Source organism: Condylura cristata, unplaced genomic scaffold (genome assembly GCF_000260355.1).
Source record: "Condylura cristata isolate star-nosed mole 26May11 unplaced genomic scaffold, ConCri1.0 scaffold00009, whole genome shotgun sequence".
Taxonomy (NCBI): Eukaryota; Metazoa; Chordata; class Mammalia; order Eulipotyphla; family Talpidae; genus Condylura; species Condylura cristata.
Window position 1 is genome coordinate 18,754,778 of NW_004567110.1, and position 12,498 is coordinate 18,767,275.

General features: G+C 30.5%; 1 protein-coding gene across 1 annotated transcript in view; it reads left to right on the forward strand.

Annotated features, from left to right (window-relative positions):
- Nucleotides 1-12,498, forward strand: part of CSMD3 (CUB and Sushi multiple domains 3) — a 764,662-nt gene that overhangs the window by 529,085 nt on the left and 223,079 nt on the right. Inside the window, exons 24-25 of the mRNA XM_004679632.2 lie at nt 5,212-5,368; nt 8,485-8,676. Of these exons, the coding sequence (XP_004679689.1) occupies nt 5,212-5,368; nt 8,485-8,676 (349 nt within the window). The remainder of the gene's footprint in view (nt 1-5,211; nt 5,369-8,484; nt 8,677-12,498) is intronic.

A 12,498-nucleotide genomic window follows, 5' to 3' on the forward strand; every position in this document is an offset into this window, starting at 1 on the left:
CAAAAATTCGTATTTCATGAATTATAAAAATTACTCAACATTTATGAATTACTTAAGGCAATTATTGACAACAAACATTTATTGTGAGCTTTATTTTTATAATTGAAATAATGAAATGTCTGAACTTTTTGAAAGATACATTTTAGACAAATAAATAGCACCATATTTGCAAACAAAGTGTTTTGGTAAACATGGTTATATTTGTTATCAAAATAAGAATTAACACTTCTATAATTTCACATTTAAATTTGTTAAAAGTGATTATTACCCTTTTATCCTCATTGTCAACAATCACTTTAATATACTAAAATCTAGTAAGAAATTCAACATAAATCTGTTTTCACAATTTGAAAAAATGTGACATCCCATTTTGGCAGAAGTGGAAGAGTATTTTTTAAAGTTATATTAAGACTGCTATTAACTTTTTTCTGTTAGAAAGAATATAATTTTGATGATAATTAATGGTGCTTGAAGCATCCAGTACTTGAACGCATACAACACATTATGTTTGTATGACAGTGAAAGCCATGGGAAAGTGCCTCCTGTGTTACCCCTCCATATATACAATCTTTGCACAATTAAGAATCATTTCTATGTCTTGCAGCTTTTCCCAAAAGGCAACAGAAATTGACTTTTTAAATCTTCCACCTCCAGTTAATTATATGCATTTTCTTGTTAAAATTAATTTTATTTGCTAAATTGGTGTCATCATTGGGATAAATAAGATACTTGGACAGAATAGAGGCAATGCTTTTTTTTGTTTGTTTTCTTAGTAAACCGTGGGGGGGGGGAAATCACAAGTATAAGCCTAGTCATTAATCTATATCTCACAATGATAAGCCTGTGTTTCTAAAAGTCAGGATAAGTTTCTCCATGTATACCACCATTTTTTCTTAAATATTGTCCTCTTTCTGTGATACTGGAAATTTATCCATGAATTTTTTATAATGAATATTTATTTGTTTGGGATAACAGATGATGACTTTCAAATATATAATCACCTTAATGTATTCCTCAAAGTGCTTCCTGACTAACATCTTACTTATTTGGAGAATTATCTCAAGAAAGAGTGACAATAGTGAATGACAGCATGAAGATATCTAATAACAAAAAACAATTAACCCTTGTGCCATTGGGGGCCCCCTAGAACTAACTGCCTGTTGACTTGATTTTCTTTATGTGGTAGAATTGGTTAGTTATTTGAAGTGACATTCTCTTGTAATCTGTATATAATTGTAAAGTTCAGAAGAAGGCTTCTTTATTTTCTGATTAGATTTATTATATATAACTTTATTGGATCAAAGTTAAAACAGCAACAAATTTTGTTAACTGTAGTGTTTATCTAAACACTTTATACATACATGCATATGCACACAAATAAGACTTTCCTTTCTGAGTGCGTACCTTACCCATTCACTCATTCCTCTCCCCCTTTCTTGCGTAAACTACTTCATTTATTTTTAATCATATAAGTAAAGTTTATATAAATCATAGTTGATCACATGACTCTTCTAGTAATTTATTTCTAGCACCACTACCAGATTTTCTGATTCAGTAAATCTGGAAAAATTGTTTCAGTTAGTCAACACCTGGGGCTATGGATTTTATAAAGCTCTCCAGATTATCTGATGACCTGCAGGTTTGAAAGTTTCATTTCAGTGGGTGAAAATATTAGTTTCACAAATGTTCAACCAAAATATAAAATGTAGGTTTTTTTTTTTCAATGACATTTGTAGGATTTGTTTATTATATGTAGGTTCTAAGCAATCAACAATGAATAGTTCCCAATGTCAGCCTGGTAGAACAAAAACTGAGTATCAATCAGAAGTACTATTTCTACTTATGTTGTACTATGTTTGTTTTTATTTTCAGAAAATGACCAAGGATATGTTTAGATAAAATAATGTAACAGAGATGATTCAAGGCAATGCTTTTAGTTTTTACCACAGTCAGCATAGCATAATTTTAAGACATTTCTTATGCAAAGTATACACTAAATGGTATGCTCAAAGACTACTCAAAATTGGTTTTTAGAGGCTCAAAGAAGCAGGAGAATTGAACTTGTGAATTAAGTAGTAGCTAGACCCTCTCTGGTGGCACAACGGGTTAAAGCACAGCACTATGAAGCTTTCTGCAGACACTGCAGCAGGAGTTTGATCCCTGGTCAGGGAACTGACCCAAATGGCACGGAAGACCTCCTCTGTCTCTCTGTTGCTCTGCTCCGCAGTGTCTTTCAGTCAGTCCGCTAATTTTGCTTGCTACTGTCTCTGGTGAATCCTTTCCACCCCTGATGCTTCACCCCTCACCTCTGTCCTGTACCCCAGTTCCTGTGTGCATAAATAAATAGATCTTAAGAATAGATAAGTAGATAGTTGAATAAATTAATAACATTCTTTTAGAGATATTACAAGGTTATTAATGCATTTTTGTTTGCCATAGATTCTATTACTATCAAGCTACTTCCATAATCTGAGTCTTTGGGAGTACCACTTGTGAGAAACCAATGTTAAATTTTCAGTAATTTTGTGAGTGTCTATTAATCATATCCATGATTGAAAAATAAATTAAACTGCAATTTAATTAATTTGCACTTAAATATATTATAAAGATAATACAACTTTTGATTCCCTACTTGTTTTTCTACATTTATTGTTTGCCTGTACTTCATAAATTAGTGTCTGTTGTACCCCTACAGTGGCAATAATATCAGGATTTGCATTTCTTCCCAACTTGCATTCCATTATGACACACTGACCATCTGCCATTGTTCATAGTGAATTATTTACATTCAGAAAATTTCAAAAACTACAAAGTATTGATTTGATTAGTTCTTTTGCTGATTTCCTATACCATTGTGAATAGCACAAAAATTATATACATATATATATATATATATGTATTAATATTGGTATTAGAAACCCAATCAATTCAACAGTGAAGTTGCTCATGTAAATTACAACCTGATGAACTTCTTATATAACTGTTTTTGATGTTACATTTCCATTTTTTAACATTAAAACAATATCAATATTTGTTTTCTGTCAGTTACACGTATTAATTTGTAGATACAAAGTCTACCCCAAAACACTGAAAGCTTTTTATGCCAGTGAATTAATAGTGCATATTTTATCACTGTTTGTGTTAACTGCAGGTCAAATATCCTCTCAATCAGGGACAATCAACTGACTGTCTTAGGGACAAATTGGACCAACACTTAAATTCTATAAGTAAAATTTTGATGGGAAAGAGCAATGATCATTAATCCAGTGTTGCCTACACTGCTTTTGAGCAACAGTGTCAAGACTGAGTAGCTGCAGCAAAGATGTCCTGCCTCCAAGAGTCTAAATTTTTACTTTTTAATATTGATCCTTTTAGAAAACGCTTATCAATCTCTGTAGCAATAAAAATTATTTTATTGAATGAATGTATATACATCTACAGAGCTTTTTCTTATTGTTGTTGTTGGTTTTGAGAGCTGGTTGTTAAAGAATTTCCAACACACCAGTAATCTCCTATGCCCACTAACACAAATTTACCTACCCTATGTGCTCTCCGGTAGCCCTTCGTTATCTGTTCCTTAAAAATCACTCACCGAGTAGCTACTTACATAGGTTGCTATTTTAGGGCTCAGTAAACCCTTTATTCTCTCCCACAGCAAGGATTACAGAAGTGGAATAATTTGTGATTGGCCTTACTGCTTTAAATGTACAAGTGGGATTTCAACATGTTTGCATAACTACAAAGCTAAGACTCATATAAGTTGATCATTGTCCTTCCAATCCCCTCAGTAAAATATGCCAGCTGAAATTTTGTTTTTAAAATTTTATACACACTCCAGAATGTATAATTCAATGACTGTACTTCTTTTCACTTTGATAATTTTCATTTTGATTTTATAATGTTAAATAAACTATAGTTAGTGAGGATTAGTGCTGTATTAGGGCCTTCCAGCTTGGCTAGAGATGATTCTTTTATAAATTATTATTAAAAATATTTCTTAAAATTTATTTTGAAAAAGAAAATGTATGTTTCTAGTTTAAAAAATAGAGACAACATAAATATACCTCTCATGACAGATGTTAGACTAATTCTTCTTAGTCCTTTCAGGTTAAGATGCTCTCTGTTTTCTTTTCTTTCTTTTAACTGTATTCCCAACATGTACCATCATTCGTTGCACTAAATATATAATGAATTGTTTTGTTATATTATTATATGAGTGATTATATATGTATATGTAAATGTAGATGTAGATGTAGATGTAGATATAGATATAGATATAGATATAGATGAGTGATTTTTGTGTGTGTGTTTCTCCTAACACTACATGAATTATTTTACCACTGAAAATTTGAGGCAAAAAATACTGGATGATACATTTAAAATATTAAAAATATACTCACCAATTTCTATTTTACAGTTACACTAATTGTATAGTTTATTTTTCACCTTTATGTGATTTTATGCAAAAGGTTTTTTTAAACATTACTTTTAGTGGGAAAGTACTTGTGTTCATTAAATAGGAATGATAAAACAACCTGTGGTAGTGTCATTGTATGGGAATACTAAACGGATTTCAACAGAAAGAATCTATATTGATGTAAAAAACTGGCTGTAATGCATTGACAGATATGTAATTTCTGAAGAATGAGAATAATATGGGAATTTCTGGGGGGTTGTCAATTTTGGTTTATATATTTTTTGTCATGTTAAATTAGTCTCTAAAAACATTTAGTACTCCTTTAATTTATTTTAAAATTTCCAATGAAACAAGTTAAAGAACATGGATATATTATACAAATTTACGAAAGAATCATGTTTTATGTTAATTGCATTATTTAAAAATGCATTATTTAAAAATGTGTTTGCTACCTTTAAGCTTGTTGTAAAAAAAAAAAAATCCACCCTATCTTAGAAACCAATTTTGGAGGTATTCTCAATTTCACATTGTCATTAAAAATAATACCATCATGTATATAAAAGCAAAAGTTGTAGATCATGAATTCAAATATTAGAGTTGACTGAGCTCATAATTTTAAAATTATCCATATGGATTCACATTATCTTAATCTGACATTTGTAGAAAATAATACATGCAATTTCCTTTGGGAACCCAGATTTAAGATCAATATGATTATTTTTAATGGATATAAATGCATATGTGAATTGGTTGCTATATCACCTTCACATTATAATTTTAAATATATTTTGCAGATTTATGATGGAAAAGATAAAACAACTCATCTGCTCGGTGCTTTTACTGGTGCATCTATGAGAGGACTGACACTGAGTAGTACTTCAAATCACCTTTGGCTAGAATTTAATTCTGATTCTGAAGTGACAGATGAAGGTTTCCAACTTGTCTATACCAGTAAGTATTGGGCGGGGCGGGGGGGGGTGTGTTTGGGCAGGAAGGGGAAATGGTCCAACATTGGTACTGAATGTTTATTACATAATTGCAAAACACCTAATGAAGTAATACCCAACATATGACCACCATTTTACAGTTTACAATTGTATTTGACCCTAACAAATGTTTCACATATTATGGTTGTCATTTTATATTTTACATTTTGAAAAATAAATTGAATTATCCTTATTTTCTCAAGAAGTCAAATGAATATAAACTGTTTTAGAAACTGTAGAATTAAAAAGGTTACATCATCAAAGATATCTATTTGGAACCATAAGGGAAATTTAAATCAAATAATTTAAGAAAATATTATTCCATAATGATATGAGTAGAAGACAAGGGAATATAATATTTCATTATATTAAAATATCTTGGTACATAATACCATGAGATTATTCTTGTTCTATAAATGATACATTATTACCATTAACCAAATACAAATAAATAAATTAATGCTTCATACATATTTTTAACTCCAAAAGCTATTGTGTACAATGTGATTTCTCTGAAGTATTTCATAGGCAAATGGAAGTTCAAGTAAATTGTGTTTACAGATACTGCTGTGTGATAAACTAGAAGTAACGATATTCAAATTATTACTCATATATAATTATATGATCTGCTCAAAAGGAAAAATATTTTCAGTCTGTTTTCTTCCCCTTTCTCAGTTTTTCAGATCAGAAGGAAAGATACTTTTCAAACTGCTTTCTTTTCTTTCTCAGTTTTCCAACACTGCTGACATATTTTTCAAGGCATAGTTCTATATTTGTATAATGATCTCTCTTCATACTTAATCATTTTGCATTTCTCCTACTTTGAGCATAAAAAAAATACTTGTTTACATTCAAAAAGTGAGCTTTCAGATCTAACATATTTTGAAGGCTCCTGCTGTATATTTTATTAGTACTGTTTTTGTGACCAGATAACACATATCCTGTAAAATGCATAGTGACTATTCATCAGCAAATTGAACAGAAATTATGTTGAGATAAGAGACTCAACTCTATCATTTTCTGTGAATGAAGGAAGAAAATAAATAGTAGATTAGCAGATTTGATTGACTCTTGGGGACAGAATTTACGTTAGATTTCCATATAGTCCATTTGCACATGTGTAAAAGCAATCACAGAAACGCAGCCTTTGTAACAAGGAATAATCAGAAACAATGTCAATACTCGCCATGTAGAGAATATATAAATTAATGTTGATATATGCCTCGAATGGCATATCAGAGTAGTTAAAAATGAATAAAATATGTGCATGTGCATATATATTTGTGTGTGTGTGTGTGTCTGTGTGTGTTTGAAGACACATTGTGGAGCAATAAATAATCCCTTGGAAGAATTTTAATGATTTTCTATTTGAAATTGTATAAAATATTATAAAGTATATTGTTCATAGACAATAGACATGTAATAAACATAAAATATGTGTGAGAATAAGATACAGCTTAAGCAATTATTAGATTTCAGTAGATAGAAATCAGAAAGGGAATGGTGAAGAACAAAAAATGAACTGACTTGTTTATAATATTTATTAATAATGTTTATGGATCACTATTAATGATAATTTAAAATCTAATCAATTTATGAATACTGATTTGACAATTAATATTAATACTAAGTAATTTTAATACTGGAAAATGATAGAGCCAGAAGTGTGAGTTTATTTCATTTTCCTTTATACTCATTTGTAGGTTTTAAATAATAACTTAAAAAATAGAAATCTTTGAAAAACTAAACTACATAGTGGCAGAGAAGGACACAGATATCAGTTTAAGTTATTCAGCAAGTTGATACTGGGGATTTTCAGTCATTCTCTACTCTAAAATTTTCATTTCATCAGAATATCAAATTTCACAAGATGTGAATATTTCTAGTATCTGATTTTTCATACACACCCAACTTTAATTGTCAGTTTCAAGTAGTTGAGCTTTTTCAGTGAAAAGACTGGCAGCTGAATGTTTCCATAAAGCCTGGATAGTTCTGAATATTTATGAATAATCAGCAGTAATTCCATCAAATTGGACTAAATTATGTTCTGCTCAGTACCTTATATACTGTTGTACATGTGCAGTTTAATCTATAATTCAAAGTATTACACATCATCTTAATTTACAAAGAATATCTCCATTTTACCTCATCATTAGCAATTGCCAGCCATACTTACAGAACATTTCAAATTAAGGAATAATGAATTTGTTGATAAACTTTAAAAGGAGAGTTATAAATTAGCTTCTTAATTGTTATTTTTATTTCATGATCCCAAGTCTCCAGCAAAATTCGTACACAAATACAAAAATTGTTTTTCTGCACTCTGGAATGATAACATATAATAATCTTCTAGGTATTATCTTTTTGAGAAAATTTTAAGAACTGTGTATTTCTAGAGAAGTCAGTTTTATAAAATTTGAGGTTATTCAAGCTAATTACTGTGTTATATTACCTATTGATGAGTGCATACTTGAAATGTCAGATGATTTAACTTTGTTCTAACATTATACAGCCAAAACAGTCTAAAATTTATATTTACAGTGGACATACTTGTTTCTTGGATAATTACCACTTACCATATTTTGTCTGAATTTTACTTGTTAACAATGTAATGCTATTAGTGATATTTATAAGAATGTATAGCATAATAACTTTAAGCAGATAAAAAAATGTGGTACTATAACAAGCTATGATATATGGACAATGAGGTAGCATATGGACAATGAGGTAGCATTGATAAATTTGAAAAGCAGAGCAAATTCTAATTTTTCAGTACAAACTTTCTGTGGCTTTTGTATCTTATGAAAATTAAGTATGTTAAGGATAATAGAACTGAAAAGAGGATGTAATCATACTGGAAATAATGAACAATGTTTATGTTTCTACTCACACATTGTTTTTGAGGTAGATTTACTCCTTTGTATTTGCTACAGAGGTTATCATTTCATGCCTCTGTGAATGTATGTTTTGATCTCCTGCCCCCCATCAATGCCCCAACAATCCTCAAACATGTTCCACTGTGTTCTTACCCTCTGCTACCTGCTAAATTTTGCCTTTAATAAATTTATCTTCTTCTTATAGGTTTTGAACTTTCACATTGTGAGGATCCTGGTATTCCACAATTTGGATACAAGATTAGCGACCAAGGTCACTTTGCTGGTAGCACCATCATTTATGGATGCAACCCAGGCTACACTCTTCATGGAAGTAGCCTTCTCAAGTGCATGACAGGGGAGAGAAGAGCATGGGATTATCCTCTACCTTCCTGTATCGGTAGGATGTGCCTTCAGATATATTTTTTTTTAAGATTTATTTATTTATTCATACAGAACTGGGGTACAGGCCAGAAATGCGGAGGGTGAGAGGATTCACCAGAGACAGAGCGGGAAGCAGAACAGGCAGATCAACGAAGTACACTGCTGAGGGGAGCAGCGGGTGGGTCAGGAGAGGTCTGCCACGCCATGTGGTCACCTCCGGGGCAGGCGGGGATCGAACTCATGCGGAAGTGGCTTTAGTTTCTCAGTGCAGTGCCTCAACCCGCTGCGCCACCAGGAAGGGCCGCCTTCAGATATTTTTGAGATAATTTCTGCAAAAAATATGCTATATCTTTTCAAGTGATTATGTCACACACAACTCAGACCTTAAATCCATAAGTTAATGAACTAATAATTTAAATTTGTCAGATGGAAACTGAAAGGGTACTTTTATAATCCAATTAAAAAAGGGTACTTTTATAATCCAATTAATGTATCAATTTTTGTATGCTGGTATTTGCATAGGCATTTTATATTATCTTAGTAAAAAAGTTGCCTCTCTACAAACATGTTATGTATTTTAATCAGATGATTTAGTGAATTGTGTTCACAGATTTGTTTTAGTAAAGGAAATTATTGCCTATCCTAGTATTAAAGACTATAAAAACAGTAGAATATTTTTTTCAGTAACTTCAAAGTATTTATATACCTAAATAAATATTTTGGTAAATATTAAGTGTACATGTTTTTAACATGTACAAAGTATCATTATGCAATTAACCAATTTCAATAAAATATGCATGTGAGATTCAGGGCATTAAATATAGTTCATCAATGAATTCAAAAGATGTTTATTTTCTGTCCTCCTTGAGTAGACAGAGACCTATATCATTTTATTACTATAATTTTATAAATAAATAAATGAATAGCAGGGTATGAGTGGGGAAGAGGGCAAAGACTTTCTCTGTTCTGCTTCAAAAATCAAAAAGGGGCTTGGTTGAAATATTAGGACAACACAATTTTAACAGAACATTAACTCCTCAATAGGGGCAAATATGCACTGGCTTTTTAGTAATTCTTATGTCTGAATAGTATATATAGAGGTAGATATTCTGAAGCTTATATGGATAAAATTGACCTAAACCTTTTTCTAAAACAGCTTTATTAAGGTATAATTGGTATCCAAACACTTGTATATATTTAATGTATATAGTTGAGTGAGTTTGGAGTCTTGAACATTTTAAGCCAAATCTCTCCCTTTTGATTTGTAGATTTGTATGGTCAACATAAGGATTGCTAAAAAAAAAAAAAAAAAAAAAGAACTTGTTAGAATACAAGTGGAAATAATTAAGTCCTACTCATTAATGGTTCGGCAGTTAATTGCATGTGTTTTTATGCACTGAAACCGCTATTGATTTAAAATATTGATTAAAACAGAAAACAAAAGGTAGTCATATATCTTTATTTTCAGACAGTATTTGAGGTTGGATAGACTATGAGTTTAATATCTAAAATAATAATCAACTGAAGTGAGCAAAGCTTGGGATTTGTAATATGACCAAAATTAAGCCCGCTGGCATTGGTAATGAGTAAAATGTAGCATTAATTAATTCCCTTTGAGGTTGTATTTTTAGATGGGGATATTAAATATATTCAGAAAATCATTAATATCTATAATAACATAGAACTATAAACTTATAAATATGATATGTCATGTTGTCTTTAAAGTCACAGAACAAATACATTGAAAACCATGTATTTCCTCATGTGTGGAACCAAGCTGAAGACATTCAATTTTTTGGGAAACTTCTGTGCAAATGGAAGAATATTTGTTCTGGGATTAGACAATTTTAATTATGTTTGCAATAAATTAGTACACTTTATAATTTACAAAAATTCCAAGTCAATCAGTAATACTGTTCAAGAATTCCTCAGAAGGGTAAACTTTTCTTTTTTTTTAAAAGATTGTGAGTTAGGACTTTCAGTTGCAAAATGGTTTGATACACTTTGTGTGCTATCATGATCTCCATGATTAACAGAAGAGTAATTCTACTTTAGGTGAAATTTTCTACTGGCAACAAAATTAATAATTTTACCACTTAACCTAAGACTATAATTTTCTATGCTTATCAAATTTAAATATCTATTCCAGATTTATTTTCCCTCTCTCAAAGAATATTTTTTTCTCAGTTATGTGGGTTATTTCAAGGTAATCATGTTTCTGAAGTTTACATATTGATCAAACAAAATTTGTTGAAACACCACAGCTGGAGGGATTTAACATGTGTACCCTCTTTATGTTTTTCTCATTCTTATACTACAAACATAAGACTTTTGTTAGAATATGAACTTTAATACTCCTACAGCATATCAATCACACTGGCTTATATGAATGCATAAAGCCAACAAATATTTGTAGCAAAGAAATACTGAGAAAAATGTAATGTTTAAAGTCAGTATAAGGTATAACATGCAAAACACCAATTTAACCTACAATTGAGTAAAAAGTAATCTGAGGAATGAAATACCAGTTTTTCTTATAAAACTGATGCCAATAAGTGATTATTCATAAAGAAATTATAATATATGAAATTAATAGTTCCAGGTGTTTGGTTAAGAAAACAAGAAACACCATGATAAATGATATGATCTCCAAAATATTGTTATCTTCTTATTTCTTTAAAAATATCTTATTTTTAATTATAAATCAATGTTGTAGTACTAAGTAGAATGACTGATCTACTATTCAAGATCAAAAGGTCAAAACCATAAGAAGGTCAGAAATTGAAAACTCACGCATGAGTTAATGCTACAGTTTAAGGGAAAATTTCTTTTGTTCTAGAAAATTCCACTTTTGCTCACCAGCATTCCAATCGATTTAACAAGGGGCTTTCGTATTACCCTGGGTAATCCTCTTTGTTTAAAATCAACTGATTATAGATATTAACCATTAAAAAAATAATTTTGTATCTTCATTATGTTGACACATCAAATTAACTAGCAACTGTGGTCAAATATATCTGAAATCTTTTAAATAAGATCTATGTGATAGAGTATATAAATTTGAACCATTATATTTGGTTTTATTAGGTCTCATCTAAATGTAAAAACAAAACATATCAAAAAGATCCAAGAAACTGATTGTTATTGAATTTGCATAAGTTTAGAAACAGTGCAGAAAACAAACAAATAAATAAAGATATAAGTAAATGTAGGAGCATCTTCAAATATTTAAATAAAGACCAGAATGTTTTTGTTTTAATATATTTTTTGATAGGAGAATAATCTGGATAATTTTGAATGTATAATGTATTACACACTCCCTTTATTTTTAGGCTTTAGAAATATAGAGCAATATATTAACTAAAATACTTGGCTTATTTCTACTTTAAAAAAGAAAACTTTCAAGGTATCTTCAATTGAAATAAAAATACACCTAATATTTGAATATATTACATAGTAATAAAATGGAGAGGGAACCCTGCCCCCCAAAAGCTAAGATTTTAATTATAATGTATGAAAATACTTATATTTTTAATCAATATTTTTTACAAAAAAAAGAGGTCACATTAAATCAAAATCAAACTAGATATAACTGAAGTAAGAAATCCAATAAAAATGCCACTTTGACTTTTGGGAGGCAAAAAGGGAGAGTTAGTGTGATTTAAAGAGGAATAAAAGGACAATGAGGCCCTCCCTGGTGGCGCAGCGGGTTAAAGCACTGCACTAAGAAGCTAAAGCCACCACCGCATAAGTTCGATTCCCGCCTGCCCCGGAGGTGACCACATGGCGTGGCAGACCTCTCCTGACCCGCCCGCTGCTCCCCTCAGCAGTGTACTTC